At 51.7% G+C, this 15388-nt stretch overlaps 2 protein-coding genes across 2 annotated transcripts; one reads left to right on the top strand and one right to left on the bottom strand.

The window, feature by feature from the left end:
• The first annotated feature begins 5227 nt into the window (after nt 1–5227).
• On the top strand, nt 5228–7752 carry LOC144178106 (uncharacterized). The gene is made up of 3 exons (XM_077705644.1): nt 5228–5786; nt 5886–6458; nt 6770–7752. The coding sequence occupies exons 1-3, from the start codon at nt 5475–5477 to the stop codon at nt 7670–7672; spliced, it is 1788 nt and encodes a 595-aa protein (XP_077561770.1). The 5' UTR covers nt 5228–5474; the 3' UTR covers nt 7673–7752.
• Nucleotides 7753–7805: 53 nt separating this feature from the next.
• Nucleotides 7806–10845, bottom strand: LOC144178928 (uncharacterized). The gene is made up of 9 exons (XM_077707076.1): nt 10219–10845; nt 10037–10139; nt 9838–9956; nt 9729–9776; nt 9515–9622; nt 9372–9428; nt 9235–9294; nt 9003–9133; nt 7806–8534 (listed from the first exon to the last, which is right to left on the bottom strand). The coding sequence occupies exons 1-9, from the start codon at nt 10448–10450 to the stop codon at nt 7806–7808; spliced, it is 1587 nt and encodes a 528-aa protein (XP_077563202.1). The 5' UTR covers nt 10451–10845.
• Nucleotides 10846–15388: the final 4543 nt, after the last annotated feature.

Genomic DNA, 15388 nt, shown 5'->3' with positions numbered 1-15388 from the left:
GCTCAAACTTCACACTAACGTCGAATTTTGTGATCTCTTTTGTTTGGCACCGGGTACAACGACGGTACTTACCTATTTATTCTGAAAATAAATAGAAATGATTTTCGCCTATGGGAAACTGGCCTCCGAGGAAAATGGCGGTATCAGGGTGCCAGGCTCTGTGGAGAGCCTAGGAGCCTGAGACACCTATTGGGCGGCTGCGAAAACTCTACCCTAGGCCCCTCCTTCAACTTCCACCATTCCACGGAGCTTTGGGAAAGAGCCTTGGCCAGCTCCGGCCTCGAAGATCAGCTGCGCCTGATCGAAAGGGCTGTCGACTCTGCTCGAGCTCAAGGCATCCTTGAATGAGGACGCCTCTCTGAAACTTTTCCTCAATTAATTAAAGTTCATTCTCTCTCTCTCTCTCTCTCTCTACGAGCGACCATTACCGCTGCTTGTGACTTCACTGAGCCATTATCTTTCCTAGAGCCCAATCGCGGCCACCTGTGGCTGAAGTGTCATTAGCAAGTTGTAATCGCCGCTGCTTCCCTATATTCAGTCATTCCGTGAGCCTTTCCTTCCTTTTAGCCGGTCTGTTAGCGGGTGGATGGCGGGGAGATGACATCCCTTTAAACGCCACTTGCCACGCTTGGCAAGGAGGGGGGAAGGGGGGGGGGGGGGGAGGGGGCTGACGCGGGGCAGTTTTTGACTTCTAGCACTGCTAATGACGTCTTGTAAAAGTCAAAACGCCCTTGAAACTATGAGTACATAAAACTGTATCAGGCCAACCAATTTATTTTAGATGCAAAATTTTTGCTTCATTGTGCGAAAATAGGTGTGCGTACGCGCGTGCATGCGTGCGTGGGAGTGGGATGGTGCCAAAATAGATGGCGGGCGCCTAGGCTTTCCGCTACCCAGATACATCTGCTAAGTCTGCTGTCTGCCTGCCCCAAAAAGAGGCTTCCCGTTTGCTAGTAAATCATGTCTGCCTGCCTGCCTGCCGGCCAGCCAGCAGATTCCGAGGATTCCGAGATTTAGCCAGCCAGCCAGAAGATTTGGAGCCGAGGGGCGGCCCGTCACGAGCCGGCCAGTAGGGAGGGGGGGCGCAAATCCGCTCCACGACGACACTCGAGGGTGCCAAAAAACGATGGTGGACGGACGGGTCGTCTGCTTAGTGGACGGGCGGGGCAATGGATATCTTGCATGGAGGCTGTTGCGAATCGGCCCACCGCCGTACTTTCCCGCATCGCTCCTCGGCTGTGCGGCGAAGCCACTACGTGCGCCTTCCAAAACAGGTCCCCTCTTGTCAGTGATTCATGTTTTCATGCCTCGACAAGCCCGGACCAGACGCTTCGCTTTCGGCGCGTTTGAAAACTTCGGCGACTGCCGGCGAGGCTCATCTCAACGCTCTTCAAGGACACCGAGCCGAGCCGAGCTCGGCTCGGCTCGGCCCACGCGGTCGCAACAACTGGTGTCAGCGCTGGGATGACGCGGTCGCAACAAAGCTAACAGCTGCCCATTGCCAGAATATTGATTGATCATTGATTGACTGTAGGGTGTAACGCGCTGACGCAACGCAGGCGATGAGGGGCGCCGCAGTGGAGGGTTCCGGGTTAATTTTATCCACCTGGGAACCTTTAACGTGCGCTGAAGTCTCGTACACACGGGCGTTCTGGCTTCCCGCCTCCACCATATATATATATATATATATATATATATATATATATATATATATATATATATATATATATATATATATATATATATATATATATATATATATATATATATATATATATATATATATCGCACACGCGGGCAAAAATACCCTGGCGGGCATTTTTTCTCCACTTTCTTTCCAAATTCTTTATCTGTTTCAATGACCTACCACATCCTCCCCTTTGCTTTCCGAGGTTTTCTTGACTGCCAACTCTTATTTCTGTGTTATTTTCAACGAGCCCCTCATTTCCGATTTTGATTCGCTATATATATATATATATATATATATATATATATATACATACATATATGCATAGCGAGGGCCTCTGTTCTGGCAGTCTTGGTGCCATAGAAGCTTAAAAGGGTTCAACTTCAACGCTGGTCGACCACTCTCGACATGTCGTAGACACTCGAGTCACGACCCGGGAGTTAAAAAGAAGGTCCCCTGCACCCCGAGTAGTCCTAGTAGCGCTGGCTACCACCCCCAAGCACAGGAAACAAAAATACCTAAACATAAATACCCCAGAAAGTGGAGGGGGACATCGTCCCGCCGGTAGCGTAGTGGTTATCGCCCCAGACCGGTATTCTGGAGGTCGTGGTTTCGGATCCCACCTTGCGGGCATTTTTTCTCCAGTTTCTTTCTTTCTTTCCAAATTCTTTATCTGTTTCAATGACCTACCACAGCCTCCCCTTTGCTTTCCGAGGTTTTCTTGGCTGCCAACTCTTATTTCTGTCTTATTTTCAACGAGCCCCTCATTTCCCATTCTGATTCGCTGTATATATATATATATATATATATATATATATATATATATATATATATATATATGTCGCGGGCCACTCATTTGACCATATCAAAGCAACGATACTTGAATCTGGCTTCCGTACGCATCATGACAGGGAAGTCCGCGAATCCTTCCTTATATATAAATTCGAGACAATAGCACGTGGTTTAAATGAAAGCGCAGGAAAACTTAGTTGCTTGCATTAGTGACCGTATCCTCTTCTCTCTCCCCTTACTTTCTGTGCGCATGTGTGCTTGACAGTGCTGATTTCTTATACTGCACGTGCCGGACTTATTATTATGTTGTATTCATCCGAAAAGATTGTCGCATGCGGCCTCGGTATATTGCATTTGAATTGCTTACTTTGTCATCCCATCACGTGACCTTGCAACGATCACCTTTATATGCTGTGTGACTACAGCCGCTGCTGTTATTCTGACGAAGGCCGGTCCCTCGGCCGAAACGTTAAACCTTTTCTTTTTTCGACGTGTGTCTTTCTTTTTTTTTTTTGCTACGACTTGCCGGTGTCCAAGAAATATTTTCCTTCAATATATATATATATATATATATATATATATATATATATATATATATATATATATATATTGCCGCGAACCATACATTGGGTTTGTTTATTTGTGTTTTGCTTTTACCGCCCGGCTGCGCCGGTCTGTGTTATCTCTGCGCCAAGGGAAGCGCGTGTTCCATTCTTTCTTTCTGTGCCGCATGTGTTATCTGTCGCGATAGGGAGAGCCTTCCGATCTAACGTGAACAGCCCAGAATAATCTTCTTGGATCTACTATGTTCTCGATGTGAATCGACGTTTCGAGAACCACGCGCGCCGAAAGATAAAAAGCCTGCAGTGCGGACGCCGGAGCTTTCGATTCGACGACACTCGCCTGTGCAAGTCACTTTGTTGACCGCTGCTTCGCCGCTTCTGTATTCTTCTGAGTTGTTAGGGGAGCACAAGTTCGCTCCAATAAACGTGTTTCTCATTCAAGACAACTGCATCGTTCTTGTCTTCGCGACATCTGGTGGAGGTACGGGGTACTAAGTGTTTATGCCCTCTACGACATTTCGAAGCCGCCAAGCCAGTCCAACCAGAGAAAGCCCCCGACTGCAAGGATTGCTACCCGAGTTCGGTCTTCTGCCAGAAGGGCCCAAGAGAAGGAATGCTGCAACCAACACCATGGTGCAAGAAACAACGTCGCCAATCATCCTGCAGCAGCCCCGAGAACCGCCGTCGTTCCGGGGAGCCTCCGCTGAAGACCCCGAAGAATGGTTGGAGAAGCTGGAGCGCGTCCGCATCTTCAACAGGTGGGACGACGAAGAAACTTTCCGGCATGTCTTCTTTTACTTAGAAGATGCTGCTCGAACTTGGTTCGAGAACCATGAGAGCTCTTTGACCGACTGGACTCAATTCAAAAGGGAGTTCCTTAAGACTTTCACTACCGTGGTGAGAAAAGAGCGAGCTGCGCTTTTGCTTGAAACTCGAACGCAGCACCCCAACGAAGGAGTCGTGATTTTCGTTGAGGACATGAAGCGACTTTTTCGTCGTGCGGACCCTGAAATGACCGAGGAAAAGAAGCTCAGGTTTCTAATGCGAGGAGTGAAGCAAGAGCTTTTTGCTTGTCTAGTCCGTAACCCTCCGAAGACAGTGGCGGAATTCGCGTCTGAGGCGGCCGCGATGGAGAAGACGCTAGAAATTCGAACGAGGCAGTACGACCGCCCTGTCAACGCGCTGTTCTCGGAGACCATCGGTGCCGCAAATGGAAGCTCCGATACATTGCGAGAGACCATCCGAGCAGTGGTCAGGGAGGAGCTTCGGAAGCTTTTTCCAACGACGCCGCAACCTCAAGTGGCTTCCCTGACCGACGTAATTCGAGAAGAAGTCCAAAACGCACTGGGAACTTCTACGCCATCGGAAGCACACCGCGAACCACAAGCCATGACCTACTCCTCGGCTGTTCGTCAACCCCGCCCTGCTCCAACCCGTCGTCAAGAGGCCGAGCCATACCGCCGTCCAATGCCGCCCGCCCGACGCCTTGTAGACCAATACCAGACGCCAAGGAAGACCGACGTGTGGCGAACGCCTGATAATCGCCCGCTGTGCTACCACTGCGGAGAGGCCGACCACATCTACCGTCGCTGTCCCTACAAGAGGCTCGGTTTGCGAGGGTTCTCCGTCGACGCCCCACGCCCCCGATACGGCCAGCGCCCTGCTGAGATCGAAGAATACCTCTCCAACACCAACCGAGGACCAGCCCGCTTCAACCGTTCACCGTCGCCCTACCCGTATCAGTCACCGAACCGCCGCAGCACTGCTGACTTCTCACGTGGAAGGTCCCCCAGCCCACGCGGGGGAAACTAAAAGCAGCAACTTCGGGAGATAAAGTTGCACAACGGCGGAAAAATGAAAACCCTCCAACGACGCAGCGACTCGCTGAAGACCATCATTCACGACATGCCCTCAACCCGACGACCCGACCTAGCCCTAACGAGATCCTGAACACGACGACAGCTACACGGCGCGACGCGTACCCGACCTGACCGAGACGTCCGTTGAGAAGACGACGACAACGACGATGCACGCCCCGAACACCAGCGAGGAACTCTGCTTCTGGTGAGGCTACACCTGGCACGCGCCTTTCACGGGAGGACCGAAGGTTCACCGCGCATATAGGGTGTATTCACAGGCACTCGGCCGCGCGGCGGCGCTACCTGCGCGGCGGCGCCGACTCCATTTGTGCGGTTGAGTTGTTTTGCGACGGCGCACGTACGGCAGGGCAACTAGCGTGGTTTGCTTCGCGCGGACTCGCTGTATTTGTGTATTTCTTGTGTTTCGTCGAACTGCCGCGGCTGACGTTACATCCAGGCGTGTCTCAAGTGTGATGCGGTGGTGTGTGACACCACCGTGCTTGTGGATTGTGCGAGTGTGTGCCCCGCGTCGAGCTGAACGCGTTACCGTGCTTTCAACAGTTGCCTCCCGCTATGAAGCTGAGTGACTATGCGAAGGGGCTGGGGGGAGACGATCGCGACAGATACGTTTACAAAATTAGAAGGTGCGGCGGCGACGACCCACTGACTTGGGGTGAGGAAGACTTGACGGATGACCTTCAACTGTTTCCCAGTGTGGACGAAGCTGACATCAGAGACTACCTGGTTCACGGAACTAGCTTTGTTACTAGGGAACAGTTGAAGGCCAAGAAATCCTTGGACGCCCACAATTACCTCACCAGTGGCTTCGTTCAGCGCGTTCTCCTGAAAGTCGTGCACGATCAGACTGTCGTCGTCGTCGGAAAGGTGAGCAGTTTGCTTTCGTATCGCAGTCAGTCGTAAGTGTATCTCGGCCGTCGACAGTAGCCTAAAAACCTGCTACCTTCTCTATTTCCTTGCTTTCAGGTTCGCCACTCGCAGGCATTCCGCGACAAGTCGCTGATGCCGTGGTTGCTCGTGAAACGAGACGGTGAAGTGCTTCTTGCACATTGCACCTGCATGGCCGGCCTTGGAGAGGCCTGCTCTCACATCGCAGCTGTGCTTTTTTACGTTGAAGTACTCGCGCGACGTAGGGACGGCCGTTCTTGCACTGACGAGGAGAATGCCTGGCTGCCACCCCACCTTGTTAATTTAGACTGTCGTCCAGTGGCCGAAATTGACTTTTCATCTTCGGAAATGAAGAAGCGCCGCATGGACAACGACGACTTGACACGCAAGCCAAGTAAAAGTGCCAAACACCCACCTACTGTCCCCACACGAGACGAGATGGCAGTTTTTTATTCTGCTTTGAGCAAGTCAAAGAGTCGCCCTGCGCTTTTAGCCTTGCACCCAGATTTTTCCGAGCCATATCTTCCTTTGGCCACTAAGTTTCCACAAGTACTACTGCAGAACCTGTACCAGGAGGACTGCCCAGAGTCATTGGAGGAGGTTTTGGAGGAGTGCCTGAAGGTGTCCGAGCAGCTTGGGGCCGATGCCGAGGTAAGCCTGCCATTCTTTTTTCCACCCTGTCTAGCTACAGGTCAGGAATGACAGAAACTAGGCACCGAATTGTGATTACATTCAAACCATGCAGTAGATTCCATAATGAGCACCTGACCTGGTGCACTCGTGACACTTTTCATCTCGAATTTGCTTCACTTGCCCCTACAGTTGAAGCACAGTATGATTAGCTGCAGTAGCATTTCTGTTGGATTCTACTGTGAGGACAACGTAATCTTTTTTAAAAAAAGCAGCAGCTTTTGATGTGCTGTTACTGTAAACAGTCGATAAAGGATGGCATTTGCTTACAGGTGTGCGTGCTGGTGGAAAAGCAAACAAGGGCGCAAGCAGCGTCTACCAAATGGCACCACTTTCGGACTGGGCGCATCACGGCATCCAACGCAGGAGCGGTGTGTGCCACATCGATTGGGAAACCCTCACAGTCTCTTCTTAAGAAGATCTGCCACCCCGAGGACTGCAGATTTAGCTCGCAGGCTACAGACTGGGGGAAAAAAAATGAGCCAAAAGCTAGAGAGGCCTATGTAGCAGCCGTAGCCACCCAGCATGTGGACTTTCGCTGCAGTGTGTCAGGTCTGCACATAAGCCCCGAGTTCACATTCCTGGCTGCCACACCGGATGGGCTCATCGATTGTGCTTGCTGTGGTGGTGGCGTGCTGGAGGTGAAGTGCCCGTTTTCTGCTAAGGACTCCTGCATCGAGCAGCTTTCACAAAAGAACACATCGTGTCTCATCCCTGAAGCTGGAGACGCAAGACTTTCAAGGAGTCATCATTACTACACCCAAGTGCAAATGCAGATGTTTGTTTGCAAGCGCAACTACTGTGACTTTGTTGTGTGGACAGTGGAGGACATGTTTGTTGAAAGGATCGCCCTGGATGAAAACTTCTGCTCCATGATGCTGGAGAAGTGCACTCTCTACTTTCAAAAAGTGCTGCTTCCCGAACTCCGCTTCGGCTACTGGAGCAAAACTGCTCAGGCTGCACAGGCGCAGCTCGATGCTGTAGTGATGCAGGGCGACACCCCTGAAGAGGAGCTGTACTGCTACTGTGGGGAGCCTGAACATGGTGACATGGTGCAGTGTGACGGCAAGCGATGCGAGAGGAAATGGTTCCACTTTGCTTGTGTGGGACTAAAGAGGCCACCAAAGGCCAGAAAATGGTTCTGCAAAGAATGTAGGCAACAAGGCTCGCAGTGAAGTTGACCGAATGAGGCCAAAGCATGAACTTTATTGTGGAATGTGCTTGTATACAATTTAGGCCACAGTGTAATGTTGGTCAATTAGCAGAAGCAAATATGCAAAGTTAGGCAGCCATACTTCTTTTTCGTTCCTAATCAAAGGGCACAACAGAGTCGCACACATTTGTCAGGGCAGCACTGACGAACACAATTCTATCAAGTGTAGTCACCTTCTTTCCGTGAACTTCTTTGACGTGCAGTAGATCGAGGGGAACAGTGCTTTTAAGTAATGAATACTTGTTTCGCAGTACTCCAATTACCCGCTCTACGTGAATCCTCACATTTGCCAGCTTTCGTGTAGCCTCAACAGAATACGCAGACAGCTGTGCTTTCCCTTTCGTGAAAGCTGGAATCTCCAGCTTTGCTCCACACATGCCAACAGCATCCCCTATCGTGAAGCCTCGGTCGGCTAGGACAGAGTCCCCAGGCAACAAGTTCTTAAGTATGCCACACGACTCAGTGAGTAGCTTATCGCTTGTGCGGCCGCACCACCCTCTAGAAATGAATGTAATTACTCCTTGTGGAGCAATCCCTATCAAGTACTTCACGGTATTGTGGTGCTTGTACGCGGACCATGTCAGTGAACGTGGCTCCATTGAAGACGGCCTGTCCAAAAAAATCTCGAAGCAGTCGAGAATTACTGCAACTTTGTTGCCAAAGGTGCTTTTGAAGGCCATTGGCATCGTTTTCTGAAGCTCCTCCCTTTCGGGCCATGAAACTAGCTCTGTGAGCCTAGTGTAGGCTGCGTCAAGCCACCTGTCTATGATACGCGTCACGGTGGCCTGCGAGACATGGAATCTGGAAAACAGAAGTAATGAAAATCATTACGCTTGATGCACTACATATCATTGTAAGGATGGCCACGGCTAAAAGGTGAAGCTAACTGCTGGGTGTACATGCAATGCAAGCTCCAAAGTGTTTTATGATCACTGCTTAAAGCGCGTTTCTATAAATGATAGGCGTAGCTAAAAATCAGCTGAGCCACAAACACTAAAGCTTTAAATGATTACCATTCCAGTGGTGAAGGTAGCAGGAAGTAGGCAGAGAAGCGTAGCAGAAGAAAAAAATGGTCCATGCAAATATGAGAAATGGTACCTGTAAGCTATGTCTTCTAAATGCAAGTTTAGCCTCAACCGCATCAAGAAAACCACCATTTCTTGAAACTTTGGTAGGCAGTTCCGGCTAGTGTGGTGCACATCTGGTTCTATGAGGTCATACACTGCCTTTAAAACCTCATAATTTGGCAGCCCTGTATAAAAGGCTACCATGCCTTCGTTGAGTTTTAGTACGTCTTCGGCCAGGTTTTTCTCTGCAAGTTGCTTCTTTAACGTGTCAACCTCTGATTGTAGGCGGCCGTTCTCTTGCTCAAGGGATGCGATGCGAGCTGCCTGGTCTGATGCATCTTCTTCACCTTCAAGCCCTGCATGGTCAATTTGATGTCACGTTCCACTGCACTACAAAGCTTGCAAAATGACTGTTTAATAAACAGACACTCTGAGACTGTGCTCGTGAAAAACTTACCATCTTGTGCAGCCATCCCTGTTTCATTGTCTGATAGCTCCCAGAAAGACGAATTGCCAGCTGAAAAAAAAAGTATTGTCAAGCTATGTGGTGCTACGCAGCAAGATGTAATAATTGGTAAACACTTCTGGGCTTACTTGTGTTGGCCCAAGATTGTGTTGCCAGTGGTCCCACACAGCACGGCCTGCTAGCAGCTGAAATGGAAAGGCATGTTTTCATAGTAACTCAATGCTGTTCCACTGCTGTAATGTGAACAACAGGTGAACAACAGGTAACATACCTTCATGCTGGGCTGCTGGCTCTTCTTGGACTGAAGACTGCTCTTGAACAGGCAACGTACTTTCATGCTGGGCTGCTGGCTCTTTTTGGCATGAAGACTGCTCACCAGCTAAAAAAAAAAAAAGAAACCGAAGATGAACAACTTGCCGCGTGAGCTCATCACTGTTAAATGTAGCAGCCTGAAAACTTCAACTACAGGTGATGAGGAAACGCACTTTCGTATCGGTCAGTCTCTTCCTCCTCGTACAACGGGCCGTTGGTGCCTAGAAAAAAAAAAGGTAGTAAAGTGATTGATCCAAGGTGCCCACTAGGCTACGGTCATACCTAGAGAACTTCCACTGGCGACTGGCATCACGTTCGTGTCTTGGGGACCCAGTACGTGACATTGACGTGAAACTTCTGCCTCGGACCTCGCGCGAGCCCTGTTCTGGCAACGATTGTATCTGGACAGACATTATCCCAGCCGTTTAGGTTTCATTAGATCTTTACTGTTACAGCGGCAGAAAACAAAGCACTTTCGTACCTGTCCCCAGCTTGTTTTTTGTCGATCGTAGTCGACATGTAGCCCAGGTTGAGGCTGGGCGCCCAATCGGGGTTCATCTCGTCCATGAAGTACGCTGGCCGACCTAAACAGAGAAGATTTCAAGTACTATTGCGCAAATGGCGAAGCGCGAGATGAAAGAATTGATTCCGCATCATCCTCACCTGTAACGAAGTGCGCGCCACAGACTCGGTAATGAGTCGCTTCATCATCGATGTCTTCCCGGCGAATTCGTTGCAGCCAGAGCGCTCTTCTTCTGGACGAAACGTCTGCCGTTTTTGAGCACTGCCCCAGCCTTGGCTTAGGTATGCCAAAAAAACCGACGCGCTTGAAATTCTCGTCGTCCGGTCTGTTGCGCGTCCGGTTGCTGCAGCCGTAAACCGCACAGTTCACCATTTCGAGGCGGAAACTGCTAACTACTTAGGCCAAGGCGTTAGCAAACCCACGACACGACAGACCCTTCGCCTAATCACTCAGCTTCATAGCGGGAGGCAACTGTTGAAAGCACGGTAACGCGTTCAGCTCGACGCGGGGCACACACTCGCACAATCCACAAGCACGGTGGTGTCACACACCACCGCATCACACTTGAGACACGCCTGGATGTAACGTCAGCCGCGGCAGTTCGACGAAACACAAGAAATACACAAATACAGCGAGTCCGCGCGAAGCAAACCACGCTAGTTGCCCTGCCGTACGTGCGCCGTCGCAAAACAACTCAACCGCACAAATGGAGTCGGCGCCGCCGCGCAGGTAGCGCCGCCGCGCGGCCGAGTGCCTGTGAATACACCCTATACACATACATATTTTTTCTCTGCGAACATGCATGCACTCCGGCGCCGTGGGAAGGGTCTCAGATGTGCGAGCCCGTTTAATAAAGTCACGACTTTCTGCGCTAGCGCAACCGAATGTTGAAGTGTGCTAAGAGACTGGCCGTGAGCCGCCCTGCTGCAGCACGAACCTAATGAGGAAAAACTGAGCCCGGTGGGGTAAGCGGCGGTCCAAGTGGCGAAATTTCCGCGAATTGCGAATGCCGATCTCTCGTCTCGTCGACTGAGTTGTTCGCCTCCAAGCGGAGCACGTTGTTGCGCTCACGCCGGGCCCTGCCGCCGCAGCGCGCTCGCCCAAATCGCCCTCTGTGCAGCGCCGCCACTGGAACGGCTCGGTGAAGGATTACGACGCGGCACTGATGCGGGCCTGTCGCAATATAAATTCCTGGGTGCTCGTGAGCGCGCCTTGAAGGGGAAAGCCTGCGGGCGAAACACTTCTACGTCGCACTGGTGTCTCTTTCTTCACTCTGGTTTCCTCTTTTGGTACCTGTTGCTTCGACCGACTTCTTTTCTGCGTCTTCTCCTTTACTTTCGTTACAGCGACGGCCATTCTGTTGACCCGACTAGAGCGACAGCTACGACGGTTTTTTGCAGAACTGGGCATCCGTGGCTGCCGTTGCGAGAACGCAAATAAGTGCACAACAGTAGGAAATTAACGCATTGGTTGCCCCAAAGCAATTGCCAGTGTCTCTTTATGGCCTTTTCAGGGGCCGCGGCGCCCTCTGCCGACTACTTTCGGCATCCACGCCAGGCTGCAGAGAAGGAAACTGGTCGAGAGGAGGCGCCGCAGCCCCTTTGGCGAATCACTGCTCCGCACGTGACAGCTGTCGCGTTGAGGGGAACGGCTTCAATTTTTCTCCCGCGATTTGGGCACTTTCGCCTTCAAGAGCATTTTTCTCGCAACCCGCTCCCCTTTCCCAGTGCGCCGATTTTCTGCACGCTTTTTTCGGCGAAGCAAAAATGAAGGATATCGCCAAAATACGAGTGAATACAGCGAAAAGGGGGCACTCGGCCGCCCCTGAGTGGGTACGTGAGAATTGTGGGCGCCGTTGCAGCTAGACGGGCCCAGTGGGCCTCTGACGGCAGCTGTCAGTCTCGCTGCTCAGTGCACTCAGCGAGTGGCTGCGGGTTGGGGGAGGAAATTCATCCCTACACTCGAAGAAATCGGGGGAGTAGTTGAAGAGTCCAACAGTCATTGTACTCCTGCAAGCGTTGGCGCGCTCCCCTCGAAAGCTGCGGGGAGAGTTGGATGCAATGTTCGCTCCCATGAGGAGGAAGAGCAAAACTGACAGCGTACTCTTCTCGTGCGCGGCGGAGTGCAGCCCCAGTTCCGCTCCTGCACCAGTGAAGAGTAACGCTGCACATCGTCTCCTCTCTCCAGTACGAAGAGTAAAATTGCAATTTCATTCTTGTCCAGTGCGGGAGTAAGCATGGAGATGCACTCCTACCATTTACGCACACCAACTCATCAGCGATGTTTTATTTGCATACGTATATATTATATAGAGCAGTTGTGTAAAAAGCGCCCGAGTACTTCCGCCGCGCATTCTAAACGTGCAAGAATATGAATTCGTGTAACGATTGCTCGCAGCGTTCAGTGACATGAATGGAGCAAGCTTAACAAAACTCAAAAAACGCATGTCTGGATTTGGTTTTTTTTTCTTTGTTTTGTTTTTCCTCTGTCACGGCTTAGTTATCGACATTTAAAAAGTTGGCAGACTATGCTTCATAAAATGTGCGCACCACGGAGAAAAGAATACTGCGAGCCGATTTCAGCGATTACGCCGATTACACTGAGGGCATCCCAGCGGCGGTGCGGCGGTGGACGCCGCGTCTCCGTAGTTCAGCCCGACGAAGACACGGCGTACTACCACGGCGGACTTTCAGCCACGCGATCTCACGTCGACTGTGAAAACCGGCACAGGCGGTGCACCCGCAAGGGCCCGGCGAGCGACGACTGATCGCGCCAGACCGTGATGTCCCGCCAGCGCGGAACACAGGGCTGCGCTTTGTAAACAATGCGCTACGCACGAAGTGGACTTTCAAACAGACGCTTCATCCAACATGGGAAGTTCGACCTGCCCTTATCGTCATACTTGCTTGAACACAGTGCGACGCGTGCTCGCATCGAATAAGAGAAACTAGGTTTTGAGAATTAAAGGTGTAATTATTGAGAAAACTGAGGTTACAGTGGATCAGGACAGAAAAGCACGGGGAGAAAACGTCTGACGCGGTGCGCAGGCGTGGGGCGACTCTCCTCGGCGAACAGCACACACACCCCACGCAAGACTCCAAAGCTCTCACTCGTTGGTATAAACATCCGGCCGCGTTCGCTGCGACGGTGGCGGTTTCAGGTGTTTCGTGCTCCGGGCTTGGCCCCTCGGCAGGCCGCCGGTGTCTGTTTTCATTTTCGCCTCTCGGCGCCAGCATTCTCGGGCGAGAATTATCCGAAGCTTCGGAGACGTCTTGCACAACATGGGAAGTTTGACCTGCCCTTATCGTCATACTTGCTTGAACGCAGTGCGACGCGTGCTCGCTAACTGCTTGCATGCCTGTGCGTCAGAGTTAGATCACGAACACGTAAGCAAGCCGTATATTAGTTCGTTCGTTCGTGCGTGCGTGCGTGGAACTACTTTTTATTTCGGACGAACATCACAGCAGCGGCGGCGCAGAGGCCGATACCGGAACTATGTGCACTGTGCAGCAATGCGCGCGCAATTGAACGGGGCAGCCGGAGTGCACTCGCTGCCTTTGCAGGCTTCGCGCCTTAGGCTTGGAATCTTGCACTCTTAGGCAAAAAGGACTAACAGTTCGTCCTTTGGGGGACTAACAGCCTCTGCCACAATCATTAGGCCCTTTGGGGACTAACTGCGGGGGGACGAACGGTTAGTCCCCAACCCGGATGGTCCGTTCCGATGCTCTCCAAGGACGAACTGCTGAGTCGCAGAAAAAAGAAAAAAACGTTAGCACCACCAGGGATCGAACCACCAACGCCCGGAAATAGACGCAGTGAAATCGACGCGATACCGCTGGACCACGCCGTGGGTGGAAGTCGCAGTAGATAATATTCAAGTGTATAGAGTTTAGTTCTGTGCTTAACGCGGCAGACCCATAGCAACTCGAGTCCGAATTTTTATCCGTGCAAGCGAACGTGACCGCGATTTGCGCTTAGCGTTTTTCTAACTTTAGGTACTATTGCTCAGTTTGATTGTAAGTACAGCCTCACAACCATAGTTTTTTCTCGTAAATAACCATGAACTCGTCGTCGCCTAGTTGAGGTAGGAGCTGGGCGATCGGACGACTTATTTGTTTCCGCACAAATAGCGCAAACTAGGTGTATACTTAGTGTTCGATACATATGTTAAGTGCTCTATGTAACGTGTGTGAAAGGTGTCGTCTGTTTGAGTGTTAGAATAGGGAAGCAGAGCATATTTTCCTGCCTCGGCGAAACCAAATTCGGTGTTTCTTTAGCCTGAATTCTTCAAGTTTGTGGTCTCTCTACCTCACAATATGCATAACCATAGCATTGCACAAGGCATGCACTCATGCACACTGCGAGGAGCCACCGTGGGTTCGAGCTAGTTGAGCACGCTCCCGATACTGAAACGCCGTCGCGCCAACTTAACACCGCATCTGTTGGGCAGGTGGAGAAGGGGGCGACAAAGGAATATGCCCAGGGTACGGAGGGAAGACGTTTATTTTATACTAACGTTCTAGTCACATATTTTACAGACCCAATTACATAATTTACAGTACAGGTACGTACTTCTCGTTCGGTGAAAGGGGCGCCACGCGCAAGTGTGCGCGTCGTCGGCGCAAAGCCAGTGGGCTCTTCGGTCAGGGCAAATTCCGGAGTGCGCGCACGTTGTGCGCGCGCGCATCGCCGTGCTGGCCAGATCGGCTCGCAGCAGCGAGGGAGACGGGGCCCATTCGCTCACAGGCGCGTACCGCACGGCGTGATCGTCGAGTGTTAGGTACGGCCTTACTATATGCAAGCGTAGGGGCAACAGGAGCAGCCTTAGGCACGGGCCGCAGCCGGAAGGGCTGGTGGGCTTTCGCCGGCGCAACAGAGTTGCAGCCGGCTGGTAAAGAAAGCGTCACATACCTTCGGCCAACGCCTTCGGCGTCCTGGAAGCGTCTCCCCGAACGGACCCCCGCGCAGGGCGCGCGTTCGCGTCCCGGCGAGAGCGGGGTTCCGGAATCGTTCAAACGGGCCAATGAGGTGAGGTTAGCTCCCCCACCAGGGCGGAGCGCCCGCTGCGTGACAGTGTTTTATCGCCGCAACGGCAGCCTTCACCTCAGGCAGTAGTTTAAGACGGTTCGGCTGTGCACAGTGGCATCCCGGAGGGGAGAGGGGGAAAAGTGCCGCGCAATGACAGAAACCTAGCGATCACGCAATGGCTCGAGCGCCAGGATCCCCACAAGTTCGCGTCGCTAGACGATTGCGACTGGGAAATGCAAGCGGGTTTTACAGCAGTTGCAGCATTGTCATAGCTTTGGTGCC

The sequence above is a fragment of the Haemaphysalis longicornis genome, unplaced genomic scaffold, assembly GCF_048455015.1.
Source record: "Haemaphysalis longicornis isolate Haplotype H1 unplaced genomic scaffold, Haemaphysalis longicornis Haplotype H1 scaffold_4, whole genome shotgun sequence".
Lineage (NCBI taxonomy): Eukaryota > Metazoa > Arthropoda > Arachnida > Ixodida > Ixodidae > Haemaphysalis > Haemaphysalis longicornis.
The sequence above is the reverse complement of the archived record's forward strand: the minus strand, read 5'-3'. Positions and strand labels throughout refer to the sequence as shown.

Bases quoted from the DNA above. Each gene is read 5' to 3' on its own strand.
- LOC144178106 (XM_077705644.1), top strand. From the start codon at position 5,475: ATGAAGCTGAGTGACTATGCGAAGGGGCTGGGGGGAGACGATCGCGAC. The intron at 5,787-5,885 runs GTGAGCAGTTTG...CCTTGCTTTCAG, and splicing joins CTGTCGTCGTCGTCGGAAAG to GTTCGCCACTCGCAGGCATT. The intron at 6,459-6,769 runs GTAAGCCTGCCA...ATTTGCTTACAG, and splicing joins AGCTTGGGGCCGATGCCGAG to GTGTGCGTGCTGGTGGAAAA.
- LOC144178928 (XM_077707076.1), bottom strand. From the start codon at position 10,450: ATGGTGAACTGTGCGGTTTACGGCTGCAGCAACCGGACGCGCAACAGA. The intron at 9,777-9,837 runs GTATGACCGTAG...TTTTTTTTCTAG, and splicing joins CGCCAGTGGAAGTTCTCTAG to GCACCAACGGCCCGTTGTAC. The intron at 8,535-9,002 runs GTACTAAAACTC...CAAGCGTAATGA, and splicing joins AGAAAAACCTGGCCGAAGAC to TTTTCATTACTTCTGTTTTC.